At 46.1% G+C, this 21,837-nt stretch overlaps 1 protein-coding gene across 1 annotated transcript in view; it reads right to left on the bottom strand.

Moving 5' to 3' along the window:
- Positions 1-21,837, bottom strand: part of DEG7 (DegP protease 7) — a 322,546-nt gene that overhangs the window by 101,540 nt on the left and 199,169 nt on the right. Inside the window, exons 15-16 of the mRNA XM_087666495.1 lie at positions 21,309-21,836; positions 21,012-21,194 (exon numbers count right to left, since the gene is read on the bottom strand). Of these exons, the coding sequence (XP_087522621.1) occupies positions 21,012-21,194; positions 21,309-21,836 (711 nt within the window). The remainder of the gene's footprint in view (positions 1-21,011; positions 21,195-21,308; position 21,837) is intronic.

Genomic DNA, 21,837 nt, shown 5'->3' with positions numbered 1-21,837 from the left:
CGCATGTCACAAAGCCGTCGTATCTCAAGAAGAAAGAGGCCAAGGCATCACTGATCGGTAAAATCCATGACTTTGGATAGTGGTCCAAATCCGTCTCTAAAGAGACAGTGGAAATGACCACGGACCTCATAATACATTGGACAGCGGAATGCTTCTATATCTCTGTCATTTACATGCTTCCCTGGTATAGCGGCTTCACAATGGAGAGATTTGTGCTCCACAACAGACTTCTCAAACACCCAATCACCTTACTTTTCCCCGAACTGGCGGTAGAGTACCGCCAGTTAGTGGAGGACTTTGGACAGCTCTTCGGCACAGTTCTTCCTCCCTCCTTCACGGATGCAGTGACAGCCACAGGAGTCTCAAAGGTTCGAGTGGCCGTAAAAGACACAAAGAGTATACCAGAGTTCCTGGAGATCAAGGCAAGAGGTCACTCCTTTAGGCAGCAGGTCATTGTGACTGAGCAACCAGGGTAGTGCCTACGCTGCCACGGTTTTGGGCATTAAGTAGCACATTGTACACATTTCGGAGCCAAGACGGTTCCGTTCACAAGTCTGCAGGTGGACGCTAACGGCTTCACACGGGTCCAGAGACGACAGAGAGGGAGACGGCAGGGGTGCTGCAGCAAATCAGACGTGGCCTCAACAGTAGGGAGCAGGAGGGAGAGCGACACCCCCGCGGCAGAGCACTCCGCAGCCCCCCTACCCGCCCCACCTGACAAGACCCCAGTCCCCCAGAGCCACCATCCACGCCACACACTACCTCACGTGAGATTCCAAAACCCCCACAACAGTTCCCCCCCCCCCAAAACCCTGGCCCACAACCCCCTCCCCCCACACCCGCCACGTACCTTCAACCATCCCACCATCCCTCGACCCTCTTCCCCCCTACTACGTCCCCTACAAAGCACCCCCCTGATCCGCACCTGGTTCAAGTGATCCCCCCCAGACCTACCCCACCCCACACGCAACCACCAGCTTATCTGCCCTTGCTGCCCATCAAACTTTCCAGAGACGGGCACAACAGTTGCCACACAAGTTCTTCCGCAGTGGCCTATGGTCCTACCTGAGACTTGCAAAGCATAGAGAGTTCCCACTACCTCTAGAGGTGGGGATCTTCGTGGTTTGTAAGTCAAGGAGGGGAAAGGTCCATCAACTAGCACCACCGGATGGACCAAACTACGCTTTTTTCCTTCGGTCCTCTCACTCAGGGAATTGGACGATGACACGGATAGAGGAGGAGTTGAAGAGTCAAGTGGCGAACCACACCTCCCAGTGGATGGGAGAAGAAGGACTAGCACTGTTCGCACAGCAGTGACCTAATTGCACAATGGACATTAACTGGTGGGTTGGTGCCGAGCTCCCATACTTGAGCATTATCTTTCGACCCCGTCCACAGTGGAGAGCTTCAAGGGATATGATCGAGTGGCCCCTGGCACAGGCGGCCTGTTTCTACGAGTGTACAGAGTCACAACTCTAGGCCTAAGTGATAGATGCATTGATAGTACCACCTGGAGCATCTATCACCCCCATGGTCCAACCAAGGGCCACCACGGGGGACTGGAGTTTGTCTTCCAGACCTGCTGCAAATGGTACTTGCATGCCCCATAGTGTTTCCTCCTCATCAGCAGCCTCCACACCGAACAAATGCCTATTCGATCAGTCGCAGGTTTCCCCATGAGCTTACACCTTGCATCCTGGAATGTGAATAGTCTCCACTATAGTGGGGCACATGGTTCCAAGAAGTGGATTGTTCGGCAAGAGCTGTAGCTTGCCCTTGCGGGACGGATCAACATCTTACATCTACAAGAGCACAAGCTCACTACCACCCAAGCCCAGCGAGTAGGGAAGGTACTCCCGGGCAGCTCGCACACTTACTGTGAGCACGCCATATGTGCCTACGACAGGAGTGGAGGCGTATACACCTCTATTAGCCCGAGTCTCATCGCATGTGTACGAGACCACAGGACGATAGTGGCAAGGAGAGTTCTATGGATCAAATTGGATATTAGGGACTCGTGCCTTGAAGTCCTCAATGTCTATGCCCCTACGGAGGTTAGTGCACACAGCAGCTTTTGGGTGGAGATCCCAAATGTACTCCCAAAGGTGGACTCCTAGATCGTTGGAAGAGACTCCAACAACCTAGAGCCTTTGGAGCACCAACAGAGCAGAGGCAGAAACTACCACAGCATATGGCTGAGGAGGAGCAGGAGGCATGGGAGGCCTTTCTACTGGCCATAGGAGCACACGATGACTAGAGAGATCCTGCCTTCCACAGGAGGGATAGGTCGTTGGACTTCTCTTTGGGATACAAGTGGCTAGGTGGAGTCTTGCTGGAGTGGTTGGACAGGTTTTATGTGGGAGAGTAGGGAGGTTCTCCTGGAGGCCAAAATGGGCAGTTGGCAAGCACGACATTGTCCAACCGTTCCCCGGTTCTCCTGACACTAGATCCCCCAGCATCTACCTAGACACATGATTCTGACAGATACCTAACTCAATCTATAGGAGGGAGGAGGTGACGAGACAGATAGAGCTGATTTGGACCAGGGAGTGGGGCAAGAGGGACCCGATCGCAGAGGAGGTTGCAAAGGTCCTAGCAGAGTTAACCAGAATCTACCAAGAGGCAGCCATACACGCCAGGTAGTAAAGCTCGGAGGAGAAGAGAGCACTCTGGCGAGACCTTGCACTCAAGCAGAGATTATTATAGGAGGCGCTAGGGGATCCCACCCTCCACGCACAAGAGGTGTACGCACGAGCAGCCATTGCTGGCCTAGAGGACAGGCGCTCGAAATTCTCTTTCCACATCTCAACATCCTTTTGGGCGCGGAAGGGGGACAGGATGTGTAGGGACTTTTTCAAGGTGCACCAACCACGCACCTCAGGAAAGTAAATACGCAGCCTTCGAGATCAATATGAGAGAACTCCTTCTAGCCCAGAAGAGGTGATGGAGATTGCCATTGACTACTACAAACGCCTTTTCCAGGAGCAGACAGCCTAAGCTAGAGGACAGCGACGTAGACAACAGGTCTCGGATCACATCCTGTCCCTCGTCACAAAGGAGATGGGACGCTCGCTCCTAGTCCCCTTCACAAAGAAGGAACTAGAGTAGGCTTTCCATACAAACGACACGCAAAAATGCCTAGGACACGATGGCCTCTCTAAGGCCTTCTTCAGTACCTACTCGGAACTGGTGAAGGACCCCCTACGGATGGCCTTCCAGGAGATTTTCACTTCAGGACAACTGCCACGGAGCCTTTCGGGAGGCCTTATCAATCTGCTCCCGAAAGGGGGAGACCGGTTGGAACTTTCCCAGTGGAGACCAATCACCCTATTGTTACTGGCCTATAAGGCACTAGCAAAGATGATTGGTAGGCGACTACGCCCCATACTTTCAGACATCATCCATGACACATACACAGGCTTTGTCCAGGATAGGAGTATCCTAGACAATGTATTCACATTCTTTGAGGCCACAAAGTGGCCTCAGGACAATGGACAGAGATTGACCGTACTACTCTTGGATTTCGAGAAAGCTTAAGACAGGGTTGACTGGGATTTCCCAAAGGGCACCATTGTGAGGTTGGGTTTCCCCCAGGCTTGGATTCGCCGGGTCTTTGCACTTTACAGATCAGCCACCAGCAGGGTTGTCATAGGTGGTAGACGAGGGGAGGAGTTTCGGCTGGAGAGATCGCTCTCGCAAGGCTGCCCCTTGCCCCGTACCTGTTCCTACTCTTTGCAAAGACAATGTCTCACTTCCTCGGGTAACGTGTGAGCCGATTATGTGGCCGCCGACTTCCAGTGAGAGAGGAGACTGAGTTGTGAGACTCAGAGTATGCAGATGAAACAACACTCTACATAGAGAATGATGAGTTGATGCTAGAGAGAGTGAGGTTGGCTCTTGAGGTGTTTTGTTTTGTACCGAGTGCGAAAATCAACTGGCGAAAGTCAATTGGTTTCCTCAAAAACCCAGACTCTGGCAGGGAGTGGGGCGTCCACCTGGGATTTAGATGGGTGAGCAGAGGACAGACCGACCCGTACCTAGGGTTCCAAGTGGGACTCAACACCACTCCCGCCCAACAGTTTCTTCCAATCCTCGATTCTATTCTAAGGAAGCTGACCTACTAGAGCACGGCTCACCTCTCACTAGCCGGCCGAGCCCTGATGGTTAACCAGGTCCTCCTAGCGACGGCCACGTACATTGCCTTGTGTTGGTTCTTCTCCTCATCCTACGTAGTGCAGCTTCGCTGCCTAGTGCGGAACTACCTTTGGTCTCGGTCAGTTGGTCTGGGTCAAACGGCTCCAGGGATTCCAGGGCCAAGGTGCCATGGGCGACCATCATATGGCATCGGTCAGAGGGAGGGCTTGGGATCATTGACCCAGAGTATCAAAGTATGGCCCTCTTCGGCAAGCTAGTTGTCCACGGCCTCACACCGAGAGGGAAGACTTGAAAGATCCTATTGCAGGAGGGTGTTCAAGGTTGTTGACCGAGGCTTGGCGGTGAGTGGAGGCCGTCTCTGAGATGGATCTTCATGTCCGCCCATATCACCCCCCCCCCCCCCCCCCCAGATCACCTTTCCCACGAAGCTTGCTTTGCATATGGCAGGGCCTCCGTAAGGCCCTAATCCAAAGCCCCCTAGGCTGCCAGGAAAACATAGACCGTTAGCCGATGATCTTGAACCCCGAGGTCAGAGATCGCAAGAAGGCACAGATTGGCAAGTGCCCCCACATCCAGTGGGTTGGTTGGGAGGCTAGCCCAGCTCGTACCATCAAGACATGGCATGAGGTGTACAGGATGGTGGACGAAAAGGTGTTGTAGCAAGTATCAGGCTGCCAAAAAGGAGTGGAGTTGAGGAGAAGGAAGATAGACGCAGCAATACCTCAGGAGTGGCTTGCTCCCCCGATACGAGAGCCAATAGAGCCCGGGGAGGTATGGACCCCTAAATATTCACTAATAGGCACCCCCCTACAGGTGGCAGGTAGAGTGGGCGGCGCTCCACCTGGGACTTTCTTTACCGTTCAGGAGTGAGGGCATCTGGCTCTTGAGATAGGGCAGCACGATGAGGCGATAGCTGTCCTTCCATGGAAGAGGATCCGGGTGATTGGCCTTTAAGGGAAGACATGGTGGCTAGACCCTTTTGTTTTTTGGCAAGAGCTCAGGGAGTGGCGCCTTTGAATCTAGGAGGGCAAGCCACTTGATGAGCTAGAGTGGGACCCGGGAGAGTGACTATGGCCAGCCACTGCAGTCGCCTAGAAGCCACCGAGGTTCCTGGAGTACACCGCCAGGATTGGCAGACACATACTGATGCAAGAGGATATGGATTCGGCGTCGTCACATAGTAGGCACTGGGCAGAGCAAAGCATCACGGAGCCTTTCCGACCGACCTTCTGACGCCGCCTATGGGACAGCTAGAGGCGGACGAGGGTATCCTAGGTGGCACATGGAGGCTTGGCAGTGGGAAGCTAGCTTGCCCAGATACAAAAGGAGAGAGGTTGTAGGCGCTACACACAGCAGCCTCTAGAAACACCGAAGCACTGTCTTTGGTCATGTGAGGCGGCGCAGCTCCTGTGCAGAAGAGCATGCCACATCCTTCACCATATAGCACCCAGTCTTGGATGTATCTCATGGGGATCTTTCTGCTGGCAAGCGGTCAGCCACGGCCGTCGCCTTCTGTATGAGGCCGGGATGCAGGACACGATATTCATTATTGAGGCAGGGACATGTGCAATGGTCAGTTTAGAGACTCTACCCATCCACTAGGTACTAGAGCCCACAGCAGACCACTCTCAGGTATGAAAGATCATAGGGAATCTTACTGGTTGGCATATCTGGAAGACGCGGTCTCAAGAGGCTTTCGGCGAAGAGAAACTTTCAGTACATGCGACCTTAGGAGAGCTCTGGACCTCCATCATCCACTCCCTCCACGGCCGATGGGATCAGGTGCAAGGTGAGTCCAGGGCTCGTCAAGAGCTCCAATGTCATTTCATGTGCACTTGGGTCGGTCAAGACCTGTTTTTCGTGATGCACGCAAGCAGCCCCAAATGGCAATATACCCCCATTCCATGGCTTCTTGCCCCCACCCCCCAGACCACCTTGAGAGGCTTGTATACATGATGTACTGGTGACTTTCATCAACTCAAGCTAGTCTGTGGAGCATGAGCACTCCGTTGTAATCGGTTTTTTTGAGTAATATAATCAGCCACATTTTACTTGCAAAAATAAAAATAAAAAAATAAAAATCTCAAGAGTACAATATGACCAAGAGTACAAAGAGACATCACAATCAAAAGTACAATGGAACTAGATGGGCTAAAGGGGGCCTGAAGAAACTGCAATGTGCGAAGAATGAAAATCATCTCTAGGGGGAATATTCACCAACTCAATCAGGTCAACCTGCCAATGAAGAAGTCCTTTCAAGCGGACTATAAAATTGTTCGCTCCTAATGAAGCATCAAAATATGAATGCATTCCACATAGTCCATATCTGCCAACAGCCCCAAAAGTATAAGAAATGAAAGAGTATTTTCATATCAGCCTGCACAAGATCCATGGACTTGGGACGTCCAAAGACCCAGTCTTTTGAAAGCATTGATAGCCCAACCACTCGGGACCAAATGGCCAATAGGAGTGATCAAAACTTCACTTCCACCTTATTCCAACCCGTTTTGGGAAATGGCATAATAGCTGCATTAAAAGTGACCATTGGGACTCGCATACTCTTGATGATTATTAGCCATCATAGCAAGCCTAAGGCTAAATCATTTCTACCAAATACCTTCTCCTCTGCTTTATCCATGAACCATTTGCACATCTCAGCAATGGTGATGCCTACACCAATTGGTGCTTCTAGATACTTGACTGCATATCCTTCAGGGATAATCTTGGAGCCATAATGCTGTATCAGCCCCAAGTCATCCTCTAAATCCAAGATAAGAATCTCTCTTTTTTTTTTGCTTATGACGGATCCCAATAATGAGGCAAACTTGTCATACACTGCCAAAAACTCCTCTAGAGACTTCTGTTCTAGCCTGACAATGTTGAGGAGTGTCCACCAACATGTAAGGCATGAACTGCTGAGCTGCTGGTAAAGGTACCCTTTACACCACTAACCTGGACCTTCTAATCAATGTGGTCCAGTCATCAAAGCAAATTGGAGCCAAGAAAGAAAACAATGGTGGTGGGTTTCTATAGATGTCTAACAAAAGAAACAGCAACCATTGGAAATCCAATGCTTGGAGAGTGCAGAGGCAACAGTACAAGGGATCATAAGGTACTATGCCTGCTTATAAATTTGTGGCCTCAAGTGGTTAGGTCATGTAATCCACCCACTCGCCTTGCCTCTGACAGGGGAGGGAAATTAAGCCTGCCTTGGGATCGCAAATTTCTTCAAAATGTTAAGAATATGAATAAGCCATCTACTTCAAAGAGAGATCGACATATGTAAAATGTGTTTCCTATTGGCTGATTTTTTGGATGAGGAGTTACTAGCTGCATTGGAAACAAAGGCAGAGGAGAGGTAGTAAAAATCTAATATATAAAGTTGTCTCTATGCTCCATATGAAACTCATCACTTGGAATGTTTTAGGCATTGGCTCGTGAACCAAACAACATGATATACTGAAATTGTTGCATGCAAATGCTTGGGATGTTCTATATGCATAGATGAACATAAAATTCATAAAGAAGCTACAAGGATAGTATATTGTCATCGGTTTAGAATATTCCATATTGGGATACCGTTGGTGAACTATTCAGATGTGTTGATATTGTACATGAGAAATTGGAACCAATCTTGGTCAAAGGAGATGTATTTGGCATATTCACTATATTTGAGATTACATATAAAGTGAAGTTATGTGGCTAGTTCAAATGTATGCATCCAATGTTACTATGCATTATCATGATTTGTGGCAAAAATTGCACACAATCTTTTGCTTGGAAAGCCTAGGTTATTAGCAGTGACTTTTAACACGTGTGCAGATCCTTTTCAATCTATATCTAGACATAGTCTTATCGAAACTCCTAAACACAATGACAAGAATACCCTTGCATCAACAATTCTTAAACAACATCTATGGCCTTTCCTGTGCCCTCTTCCCAACACATCTATATCTTCCACTCTACGCAGTAGTTGAACACTTGGAGTAGGATGTATCCTTGCTCGTAGATCCGTTATTATGATTTTTGAAATGCACTTGAGGATATTGTTTTCACTTCCATTGTTGGCAAACGCATGTTTGCACAGAATATGGCTTTGGGTCATGATCTTATAGGCTTGAGTCATGGAATTGTGTTGAGAGCCTTTTCATATCTCTGTTGGTAGTTTTGGTACACATTGTAGGTATGAGCTTCGAGGATGATCACACCATTGATAATGAAACTTGTGAATCTCTTATTGTGGCAACTTGGTGTGAATGGATCCCTAGTAGATAGAGCATATGCTATGCTAAGTTTGACAATTGAATGGAATGGATTCTTAAAATACGTAATCATCTTTGTAGTCAAAAGAAGTTGTGGTCTTAATTGCAAGGTATAAAGATACTAAAGCTACTGAGAAAATGGTCAAGACTTTCTTTAGCCAACTTTGAGACAAGTGATGGATGCTTTTATCCAGAATTTGCATTACATGAATCAAGCTATTGGGTGTGTTGTACCCTTTGTCTTTGTAAAATCCGCTTTCAGATCTCTATGATCACTGTGGCAAATACTACTGTTTCTACAACTTTGCTTGGTCATTCCCTATTATAGTAAGTATTACTTTGATAAACATGGATATGTACAATTCTCATTGGTTGTTTACTACTGCAATAACTACCATCTTTCACAATTGTACATTGGTAGTACATGGAATAGCACCAATGTATTAGGTTACTTGGAAACATGTATGGACGTTTGTACATTTACCAGCACATGGAGTACCAAGAATGTACTTGCTTACTTGGAAACATGTATGGGCAATCCTACATTGCCACTACATAGATTAACAAGAGAGTATTCAATTAATTCATAACACGTATAGACAAATCTACAATGAGAATACATGCAGTAATAGCAGTATGCTTGATTACTAGAAAACATGTATTGGTCATTTTGTGTACCATATTGCACCATAACTATGTGCAATAAAGATCACTTGCAATGCTTCAAGAGGTGGATATGTCACCAAAATTAAAAATCAGCTTAATGATAAAATGAACTCTAATTCTAATACCCCTAGTTCTTGGCATAGTGACCATTGCACCAATAGCAAAGGATTTGACATCAAAACATACAATGGACAAGTGTGCGAACTAGGGAAAAATGAGGAACATGCAATGTGAAACCTTCATTAAGTCGAAAGTTTGAACCTTAGAATTTATGAGCATTTCAGAGTTTCACCCAATAAGCAACTCACTTAAGTTAAAAAGCAGGCATTGTACTTAACTTTAGTGCAGTAGTAGTTCACTTATGATAAATGACCCAAGCGTTAATTAGCCCTTTACCAAAAACAGCATTTGATTTTAAGGAGCATCTAGTTTTTCCTTTTCTTTGTTGCAAAAATTGCAAGTTTTAACCTTGGAACATGAGTTGATCTCGTGTATGGAGTCGAGACACATTCCAACTTTCTACTCCTTTGCATGAGGAAACCATTGGACAGTTGTATAACTCAATTTACAACAAGTATAACTACTAAACTTTTAACAAATTATCACAACACAATGAACTAAGATCCTCTCTTTTTCTCTAAGATCTTGAGCTTTGTTCATTTTTTTCACAACTTTGTTATGAAGAAAGTGATTATCTCATAGTTTCAACACACGAAATCCCTCCGTTTACGAGAGGAACAATGTGAGATTGCATAGGGACCATGGAAAACAATTGTCAAAGCAAATGCTCCGTAAAATTTGGCTCAAATGCTTAGTTGTTCTTTTTAGGGCATGGCAGGTTGAACTGTTCATATGCATTTTTGAACACTCTACAATTGATTGGAGGCAAACCATGGTTGTCAACACCATACAAAGGCCAACATCAAGCTCCTCTTTCTCTTTCAGCATTAACATCCATGGGTGTGTTGAGAAACCCTTTACCCGCAGTTTGCATTTCTGCATTTTTCGTTTAGGGTTTGTAGCCCTAAAAAGGGGCGTCACCCTAGACTAATTGTGCCGATTTATAGGCCACTCTCTCATTCACTCCTTACGGCCGATTCATTCGGTCCGGCACCTCTTCTCTCCAGCCTCTCCACTACCCTCACACCCCTTTAGGAGGACATTGTGGTTCATGGTTCATGGTTGTCTTCATCATCTTCATTGTGCTATGGCACCCTTGTTCCCTTGTATCACATTCATTCCATTCATCGGAGTTTCTTCTCTCTTCTCTTCTCTTCTCCATGTTTGCCGAGTTGACTCCATGTTCCTCTCCGCAAGCCCTACTATCTGGCTAGTAAATCATCTTTTGACATGATATCAGACCTGGATCTGCTCAAACAATGGCAAAGATCCTCCACTCCAGTGAAGGCAAAAACCGGTGGCGGGTTCCACATCCACTTCTATTTTTCTTCCGCTGCATCAACATCCTAACAGGCAACTACTCCCTCCTACTTTAGTTGTTTTTCCAACCTACGTTTTTAGTCTTTCTCTCTCCTCACCTGTCGTCTGCATCGGATCCAGCCTTCCTTGGCTGTGTTTACCCACAAAGATCCTCTTCATCAGAGAAGACAAAGACCGGTGGCGGGTTTGGCATCGACATTTGATTTTTCTATCATTTCCGCTGCGCATTGGGAGATATCTTTTTTCTCCCTCCCACCCTCCCTTCTCCAATTTGCCACACCGGTACCATGGCGTCTCCACCGACAGATTGTCCTTCTACTAGGTGCTACTACTACAGCACGAACGGTCATCCCACCGAAGAATGCCGACATCGACCTTTGCTCCCCACCCCTCCGAAAAATATATGACTTCCACCAAGCACTCCTTGTATCACCTCTCCTTTCTGGGCCACAAAGATCGTTTTGCATCGGCTATCAGAGTATTATGCTCAAGGCAATAAGCCGCACTTCATGCCCACTAAGTCCTTTCGAGCACATCGAGACTCTACGACCTTACAAAGCTTACCCTCCTAGAGATTACCCCACTATGTGGAGGTTTCCCCCACCTACATCCGGGTACACTAGCTTCCACGGCGGCCCACATCTCCTCCACAATCCACTCTCCTAAGAGCCCGCGACTGTTCCCCACCCTTGGCTCATCCCACGCCTCCTTCTTCCCTACCCTCTTCCACTCAAGTTCGAGAGGCCACTTCTAGGTGCTTTCCGGCTTCTTCTTCCGAGCCTCAAATACCTTTCTCGGTATGACTGGCGGCACTTCCTTCGTCATCACATGCTTCGCAATCGGTGCACCATGAGTGGTTGGATTCCCTTTCTCTTGCAGACTGTGATTCATAGGGGGGTTTTCTTGCTTCGCCCTTGGATGGGGCTTCCAGGTTCTTTGGCTTCGGAGGGGGTTGCTACTTCTACTCCTTCCAATTCCGAGAGGGACCCTATGTGCTATGAAGTTCTTCACACACCATCACCTTTCACTTTTGAGGAGTGGCTCTCCTTTGAGCAGTCATTTTCTCTACTCATGCCCTAGATCTAAAGGATCTACCTAGATCAGGGCCCTTGGATCTTCAGCAGCGACTTGGTGACTAGGCCTTTGTATTCCTTCCAACACGGAGTCACGGAGCTAGTGGCTTCTCTCCCCAAGTTGAGTTTTAGGTTCTAGAGCTCATATTGTCTCCTGATTATCTTCAAAGGTCTCCTTTCAGGTGGTATTCTCACATTACAAGGTGGATCTTCTTCATCCCTTGGTCAACATGAAGCCAACTCACAAGATCTAGTACGAGAATATCCTTATGGTTCTGCGTACCACACAAACTCTCTCATTCATTCCTTATAGCTGGTTTATTCAATCCATCACCTCTTCTCTCTAGCCTCTCCATTACCCTCACACCCCTTCAGGAGAACATTGCAGTTCGTGGTTCATGGCCGTCTTCATCATCTTCCTTGTGCTACGGTACCCTTGTTCCCTTGTATCACATTCATTCCATTCATCAAAGTTTTTTCTCTATTCTCTTCTCCTCTTCTCCATGTTTCCCGAGTTCACTCCGTGTTCCTCTCCGCAAATCCTACTGTCTCGGTGGTACATCATCTTTTGACAAGTGAGAGGGCGTTCCTACCCTTGATAGATTTCTACAAGTTTTGGCATTTGTCTTCACCACCAATCTCCCTTCCCTATTGTACCTCCCCTTTGCATTCCATGATCATCATCATCTTTGTAAAAGGCCGCTTGGGCAAGTGAAAAATTTCTCCGCAAGGGACACTCTCCAAGTGGCACTTGCTATATGCACATTCTCATCATGAAGCGTTACTCTATGCATCTCAAAGCGGAGCCTAAGTTGTTTCCACCAATGGTTTACCACCTGACCACCACACCTCTATACTTCTTTACCACTTTTCTCCTTTGTCACCCATGCCCACATGTGGTTGAGATGCTTGTCTATTTTGTAATCCAATTAGATCTAACCATCCCGTTTCATTCTCGCCCTAGGGCACAATACTTGATAGACAACAAACTATATCTCCAACCCCCAAAAAAGGGGGGTTAAAGCAGCTCCGTCCACCTCTACATGTCCTGGTAGGCCATTGGGCAACCAACAAGCACTCTTTATCCAATGCCATAGCCTCTCTAGGGTGACCCTTTAGACTTGTGATGTAAGATAACCATCCACCTATGTAGTCTTGGTAGGCCCCTAGGCAGTTGACGTGTACCCTTTATCCAATACCCTGGCCACTTTGGCATAGGACGCATCAGACTCATTATCGCTTGAGCTATGCTTACACTCCCTTTCTGGTTCCAATTTCAAGCCTGGAAGCAAGTATTGATTGAAACATGCATTGTAAACTCATTAGCTCTTTAAAACAGTCCCAAAATATGTAAATTACCCAAAGTCTCATTAAATGGTGCATAGTCCAAGAGAGTGTGTATGTAACATAAGCCAAACCCCAATTTGGGAGGATCCACTCATCTATAAATAGACAAGCTGCGTACCACTCAACCTTATCCCTTGCTTGTAGGTTTAAACCGTCAACTCTCCCTCTAGTGGCTTAGTCCATCGCGACTGCTACCATGTCAGGTTGAGAAACCCTTCACCCTTCACCCACAGTTTGTATTTTTGCGTTTCTGCGTTTTGTGTTTAGGATTTGTGTTTAGGGTTTGCAGCCCCAAAAAGGGGCGCCATCCTAGATTGACTGTGCATATTTATAGGCCACTCTCTCATTCATTCCTCACCGCCGATTCATTCTGTCCGTCACCTCTTCTCTCCAGCCTCTCCATTACCCTCACACCTTCAGGAGGACATTGCGGTTCGTGGTTTGTAGTTGTCTACATCATCTTCCTTGTGCTACAGCACCCTTGTTCCCTTGTATCACATTCACTCCATGATTCAAAACTTCATAATTCCATTCATCAGAGTTTCTTCTCTTCTCCATGTTTGTCGAGTTCACTCTGTGTTCCTCCCTGCAAACCCTACCGTCTCGTTGGTATATCATCTTTTGACATGGTATCAGAACTAGATCTACTCAAACAATAGCAAAGATCCTCCACTCCAGTGACGGGAAAGACCGGTGGCGGGTTCGGCATCACCTTCTCTTATTCCGTTGTATCAAAATCTCGTTTTTGAAGGTTTCAGGTGTTTTCAACTTACGGCCCACACCCCTTTTGTGGAGGACATCGCAATCTCAGCTATCCCTTGCTATCATCTACAATCCGGTGCCTATTTCCAGCCTTCCATCCACAGTTTGCAGCTGTTTATTGCAGAGCGACTATTACTGATCACTCTCCATTCAGAAAGCAATCTCGTTTTTGTAGATTTTAGGTATTTCAGCTTGCTGCCCACACCCCGGACGCAGAGGACATCGCGGTCCAAGCTGGCAATTGCTTTCTACAACAGTTTGGCGCCTGTTTCCAGCCTATCCCACACTGTTCGGAGCTAATTTCAGCATACTAACTCCTGCTGCTGGGTTTTCCTGCCTTCTTAGTCTTTCTCTCTCCTGCAGCCTGTGTTTGCTGTTTTCTCTCTCCTGCAACCTGAATTTTTAGTCTTTCTCTCTCCTCACCTACGTTTTTAGTGGTTCTCTCTCCTCACCTACGTTTTTCTATTGGTTGCAACCTCTTACTACTGGAAGCATCCTCCTCCCATTAGCAACTCACTTCAAGCCCTTCCACTGCCCTCCCACCCCTTGCAGCAGACATTGCGGTTCGTGCTTCGCACTGCCCTCACACCCCTTGGGGCGGACATTGCGGTTTTCGTGGTTCGTGGCTGACCTCTTCCTTCTTCAACAAGGCACACTAGTATCCATGGCTTCTTTACCAACAAATTGCCAATCTACTAGGTGTTCCTACTGCGGCACGAACGTTCATCCCACCGAAGACTATCGACATCGACGTTTGCTCTCCACCCATCCGGAGTACATGCGTCTTCGACCAGGCACTCCTCGTACCACCTCTCCTTTCTGGGCCACAGAGATTGTTCTACATCGGCTATTAGAGTACTATGCTCAAGGCAATAAGGCGCATCCGCTGCGCACTAAGTCCTTTCGAGCACATGGAGGATCGACTGGCGCTACAACCTCTTGGAGATCGTCGCAATGCCAACGACAGTCTTCTCTCACTTATTTTCAGATACAATAGCTTCCATGACCAACAAATCTACCATCCACTCCATCGAGACAAAGCGATTGTTTAATATCGTCTCCTCGTCAGTCTGCTCCTTCGAGAGACAGTGGCTGCTCGACTCCTTCCTCTCCATCGGCTACCTAGTCTGCTCCACTGAGAGACAGCAACTGTTGCCCACCTCTTGCTCATTCTGGGCCCCACCCTTCTCCACCCTTGGCTCATCCTGAACCTCCTTCCCCACCCTCTTCCACTCAAGTTCGAGACGCCACTTCAGGGTGCTTTCTAGGTTCCTCTTCGGCACCCCAGACCCCTTCTTCGGCACGACCAGCGGCACTTGCTTCGTCGTCAGACATTTCGGAGTTCGTGATCCATGAGTTTTTGGATTCCCTATCTACTTCAGAGGGGGATGTTATTTCTTTGCCCTCAGAGGGAGCATCTACTTCTTCTTCGACTTCAGCGGGGGACCCCACCACCTTCCACCTCAAAGCGGGAACCTACTCCACATGAAGTTCTTCACCCATTCTCTACTTTCTTGGGGTGGCTATCTTCGACCAGTCATCTCTTCTACTGATACCCACGATCTTCAGGTACCACCTAGATCCGGACCTCCGAGGTTCAACCACGACTTGGTCACAAGGCCTTCGTATTCCTTCCAGCATGGATGCACGGAGCTAGTGGCTTTTCTCCCAAGGTTGAGTTTCGGGTTCTCCAGTTCACTCTATCTGAAACCAGCCTTCCTTCTTGGAATGGGTGGTAATAACCTGATTTAAGAGTTAATTACAGCAATAAATAAATGAACATAACCTGAAATGCTCACTTTACCTTCATAAACATGGACAGTGGACACCCTGTTGGCCCCAAAACTGGCGCCCCTTGCGGTATTTCTTGAGCTTCTATTCAATTGGAAGGAGTACAACTTGAGATTCTTCAATCTTCTCCAGCTAACCAATTGCTCTTGCTGTCATAAATGACCAGCAAGCCTTTTGGGTCATTTGCCCCTTGATTGATCCAGGATTTCTTCTCCAATTTAACCCTTGGCTGGCCAAATGCTACCCCAAATCAATTCGGGATGGGCTGGCTCGTGAAATCCCTTGATAATCTTCAATTATCAGCTGCTAATTTCAGTCCCTTGAGCCTTCAATCTCTGGCACGGATCCCAAGGTGGCTGCTAAACCCTAATTACTGTTGTAAATTAGGGTTTACTGCAGAAATTACAGATCAGCCTACCAAAAATGGCTGAGATCTCCTCCGAATGGCTAAGAATTGCTGAGAATGGCTGAGCATAGGCTGAAGGAGAAGAGAGAACGCTGTAGAGAGAGAAAATTCTGAAATTTGTCGCAAAGAACTGATCAAAATCAGCTGCTGCCCTGCTATACCAGCCCCAAACGGATGCACCAACAACAATAGGAGCATCAGAGACTGTGATCTTCAGGAGAAAGTGCATCAGCAGCAATTGCCAGCTTCCCAAGGTCAAGAATATGCAATCTCCATCACCAAAATGGTCTCCAATGGCTGGGAAATGGCCCCAAAAGCTGGCAGCAACAGTCCAACACCTCTTTCCAACAGCTCCAAAATGAGAAAACGAGATTTCCCTCTCCCTTCAGCCCTATTTAGCCTTTCCCCCACTTGCATGGGAAAGTTTTGCCAAGTGGCAGCTTTTTTAATCCATTTTCAGCAATTTCCAAGCATTTAATTAATTTTTAGAGTTAATTAATTCTGAAAATTAATTCAGCCCTTAATATATGCCCAGAAAATTGACCTTGCCCATCCAAAAATTAATTGGCTAGGCCATTTGCAACCCAAAGTGGTCCCATGCATTAATTGACCCTTGGACAAGCATTAATCCATTAATTAATGCCTAGTCCCTAGTGTCACCACTAACACTTAATGGCCAATTAATGGTCCTAGGGGCAAACTGACACGAAAATTCACCTAGAATCTAACAAGTGTAACTTGTTACAACTTTTGCCTTTGACACCCATCTTTTTCACAGGATCCTTCGGCCTTCAACTGTGAAAAAGTAGCTTGCACCTCACATGTACAACACATGTGCATCTTTTAATTGCATATTTGATTAATCCTTTAATCAAATGTCAATTAAACATAAGCAAAGCATCAAATTTTCACATCCTCATGACACTATCTACTATTCTTACTACAAGTTTCCTTTGCGATGGAAATCTTGGATCTTAGGGGTCCTCTACATCTTCTTGCCTTGGTCACTTGGTCAGCATGGAGCCACCTCCCGAGATTGAGTACGGGTATATCCTTATGGTTCTCGGCACCACACAAAGTCCGATATTCCTCCTATGCATTGCATGTTTTCATCATCTTTGTACTAGGGCACTTGGGCAAGTGAACAATTTCCACACGAGGGACACTATTCAAGTGGCACCTGCTGCACGAGCATTCTTCAGCATGTAGCATTGCATCTCCACCTCACTCTTCTCTTGTTCCCCTTTTTGGGCCTGAGAGGGGGTGTTGAGAAACCCTTCACCCACAATTTGCGTTTTTTGCATTTCTGCATTTTGCATTTAGGGTTTGCAGCCCCCAAAAGAGGAGCCATCCTAGACTGAGTGTGCCTATTTATAGGCCACTCTCTCATTCATTCCTCATGGCTGATTCATTCAGTCCGTCACCTCTTCTCTCCTGCCTCTCCAATACTCTCACACCCCTTCAAGAGGACATTGTGGTTCGTGGTTCATGTCGGTCTTCATCATCTTCCTTGTGCTACGGCACCCTTGTTCCCTTGTATCACATTCACTCCATGATTCAGAACTTCATTCCATTCATCAGAGTTTCTTCTCTCTTCTCTTCTCTTCTCCATGTGTGCCGAGTTCACTCCGTGTTCCTCCCCGCAAACCCTATTGTCTCACTGGTACATCATCTTTTGACAATCATCACCCCTTGGTATGGTGTCCACTGTTGCTGCCTTGCTGTCCAACCGCTTCTCAGCATCATATAGCTTGTGTTTACTGCAGTGCATGCTCAATTTGCATGAGATTTTCCTCCTACAGCTATCGTCCAGCCTCCCAATACTGCCAATCATCGGCTACCATTATCTTTAGGCGGTTGCATTGTTGCATTTACCAATTCCCATCCTAGAGACTGCTATGTTTTGGTTTCCAGCCTGCTGCCCTTCCACTTTCAATCTCATCTCAACTATAACCAGTGGTTACAGCACTCAAGATCCATATCCAATGGACATCACACTTGGACTACTCCCTCAACCCACTCCCACAACAGCCATCAATCGTTGAACAACTCTGCCCTTGAGCATCTTATACACACTTTCCTTCACTTACAGCACTTAAGGCAACAAGGTCATTTGACCCTCAACAAATTCCCTTTGGTTCTAGCCATGAATTGAATACTGATGTGCTATGCAGCAGTTCATGTCAAATGTGTAAGTGAAAATGTACTCAACTTGACAGTAACTTAGGCACGCCAAGGTTAGGGCAAAGCACTGAGATTGGGTATGGATATGGTTGAGGCTTCATAGAACAGATCATACAAGTTTTGAACTAAGATTTGCATGTATTACACATTGTCTACAATGTGTAGTAGTTTGCAATCAAATTTTGTACCACCAATGTCACTTTTGCAGGTCAATTGGATACTAATTCATATGACTACATGAATTAGTGTCCTTAGTTGCACAATATTCACAAAACCATTGGCATAAGGGAATCATTTGCTCAAGCTTCAAGACAGTGCATTAAATGCACAAATCAGCTGTCATAAGTTGCATGGAAAAAAAATTTACTAGTATTGGGTTGGCAAGGAAAGGTGGTAACATAGCATTACAAGACACTTAGGCTATCTGTGGGTGCATGTCCTACCCAAGCAACTGCATGCTTCGATTTCAGCTTGTATTGCAAACAACTTTGTTTATTGGAAATCACAAGCATGGCCTCTTGCCTTAGTCAAAGACTACATTGCGGGATGTCACACATTCCATCTACTTCATGTTTTGGAAAAAGGAATCTATACACTTGGACTTCCTAAGATCATAGATGTACACATAAACGGATGGAGAGTGGTGTAATTTTACACATGGAGACATACAACTTCCCTTCAATGGACTTTGCTCAGTGCTATGTGAATGCAAATGTGTGATTTCTGATTTACCAACTGTGGGGGGGGGGGGGGGGGGGGGGGGGGGGGGGTTCTCTCTCTAGGGCAGCAAGGCCACAAATCCTCATGTGAATCTATGTATGGGCCTCCTCATGGAGAACCTGGGTGGGTCCAAAGAAGGTGGCCCCACACAACACATAGGAGGATTCTCCTCCACTGTAGCAACCCATTAGATAAACTATGGTGCTCAGCGACAAGCAACCCAACTAGTTAAGATATTAAAGGTCCAGAAATTCATCTGTCTCTAGATCCATGGTGGGCTTCCTTTCTAAGAACAAAGCAAGAAGGGCATCAAGATGGTGGTGTAATCCCCCTCGATTATATGGAATCTGCATAATGTTATAAGTTGACAAAACCAGCATCAACATTCCTGAAAATGTACTCTTGCCCCAGCAATCCTATCAACTAAAACTGATAATCTTTTTTAATGGATGATCGAAACAATGGTAACTCGAAGCAACTCCAAGATCCACTTTCTTGGGATTTCAACATTCGCATTTCTATTTGGATTCCTGTAGAAAGTTCTACCTTTCTCATCCCTACATTCACTGGAAACTCCCCGAAAGTCCAAAGCTTTGTCAAGGGCATTTTTGCTTCTGTTTTTGTTTCTCTTTTAATTTCCCTCAGTTCTCATAACTATGATCTAAAGAGTTTCAGTGAGAGAGGACATCCCTGCTTCACAAAAATCTTACTTAGGGCTACCTCTAGCATCCCACAATGCATGTAGTTGGCCTATAAATTTGTTATACAGTGTGAAGTCCCGATATCAACTCTATAGTACTCTTAATTCTTCCAGTCACTGTAATAGTCTAACCCATGGTATTGTATCCCATTCCTTACAAGAACCCAGAAAACAGCAAGATCTTATCTATCTCTATGCTCAACTCTCCTCACCAATGGCCGCGAATATATAAAAAGGCTGAAATAGTAGACCAAGGCTCTCAGAGCGAGGAAGTGTGGGTTGATTTATGTACATGGTAAAAGGGATGGCCATATGTATGCCAAACATTTGGTGAGGTAATAAACATTCACATGTCAATGCTCTTGGAAAATCCTCCAAGCCTCTGCAATCTCAACCTACAAAAGACTTCCGTCTATTGAGACATTAAGGCATTAAAATATGTCACATAACTGGTAATGTGTGAGCTACCTATCATTCTCTCTCTATGGGGCCATGCTTGCATAGTACTACACTCCTTGTCATACCAACAATTTTCTAACACAGTCCCTGCATGGTGGGGTAAATCTGCCCTTTGTGTGAGGAGATGATCATTGCTCATGTGTGTATATCCCAACTAATAAGAGAAGTGAGGTCCTCAAGCCACAGTGTAGGGCTGATATCTAGGGTCTGCTTCATATGCTCAATGTAACAACTGGCTCATGAGAAGTGGATCCTCGAATATCGAGGTGGGCTGAATTGCTACCAATGTGTTTCCACATGCATGCCAAGGATAGGATCACTCCCATTGGCCAATTCAATGATGCATATATCAACATCAGGCTTTAGGCAAGACAGCCCATAACCTGCTAAACAATACTAGCACCGTGTCCAAGTGAATTTCAGGGAAGAGAGGAGAGTAGCATAAAGGTGCTGCTAAACAGGTAAGCAAGAGAAAAAGAAAGAAAGAAAGGTATAGTAACTCCTGCAAAATGCCAAGATGGCCTGTAGCACCTAAACATACAGTACGATCAAGGGGAGGGGGCAAAGAGCAAGAACAAGAAGAAAGAAAGTTGTACAACGTTTAGAACAGGCCAGTCCAGCCTGTGAGACAAAAATAGATACATCTGAAACTAAAGGAGCTATTGTGTTTCCCAAGTAGGGTAAAGAAAACATAACTCAAACAAAAAAAAAAAGGAAGAACAAGAAGAAGAAGAAGAAGACGAAGCTGGGAAAGAACAAATAGCCAAGAGAGATGAACACTAGGAATCTGATACATCTGCCAATATTTTAGTGTGTCATAGGCAGGGATAGGCTAGAGCGTCACTGTTCAGCTGCTCAATGCCATGCCACTATGGACCAAAATGACCTATGCCTTCACTCTTTACAAAAGAAAGAGAGAGAGACTTATATTAACATCCATACATCTACATTCTTATGAAATCAATAAGCACTATGGTGCATAGTGAACTCCACAAGGTGGGAAAACGAAGCAGAAAGAACCTTCAAGTTTACATGCTTTATCTTACATCAGCAGGAATCTCAACAGGGTAAGCTGCAAATGACAACATCACATCAGATACTGCTATTGCCACTGTGTTTCTGTCCACAACCACCAATCCCAAATCATGCGAATGATGAACAATAACACCTGTCCCATAGAAATTTTGTGCATGCACACCATCCAGCATCACAGATGGTGGTATATGGACCTGTAAAGAAGATGGAAAATGTAGGCCTTCAATTCAGTTTATGATATAAAAAGTGCATATTATTCAGCAATACAAAATTGCAGCATAACCAAAGGCTTAAAAGAAGTTTTTCACCTCAAGCATCACTAGTGTTGGTTCAATGACATTCTCTGCACAGGAAGCACTGTTTGCAATGGCATCCCCCATATCATCAACTGTTTCAAAAGTCTCAATTGAAACATTTGGAGTAGCTGCAGCATCCCTATGCTCCACCTTATACTTTGCTGTATCAATATTAGTCTCAGGAAATTCTTCCTGTACACGTCTTCTCTTGCACTCTGCTCTTTCAGCACTATCATCATTTCCTTCTGTGGTTTGGTTTTCAGATACTCCTGTTGGATCAAGGCTAGACAAAATCCCAAACTCTTTTTCTTTACTGCTGGCATCATCTACAGGCTCCCCATCCAAGTTTTGTTCCTCCCTTGTAATGCAAAAAACTGCCTGTGAGGTTGGCTTCTCCACGGAATAGTCAACAAAAGCAAGAGGCGTTTGTGCAGGGCATGGTATTGCAGATGTTATTTGCCAGATCCCTGTAGTATCATCTCGTCTATACCATTGAGGAACAGAATACCATTCATGCCTATCCACTGTCACTAGAACAGAC

The sequence above is a fragment of the Lygodium microphyllum genome, chromosome 25 (genome assembly GCF_053477565.2).
Source record: "Lygodium microphyllum isolate KBCC chromosome 25, Lygodium_microphyllum_v1.1.10, whole genome shotgun sequence".
NCBI lineage: Eukaryota > Viridiplantae > Streptophyta > Polypodiopsida > Schizaeales > Lygodiaceae > Lygodium > Lygodium microphyllum.
Note: the sequence above shows the minus strand (reverse complement) of the source record. Positions and strands in the feature narration are given on the sequence as shown.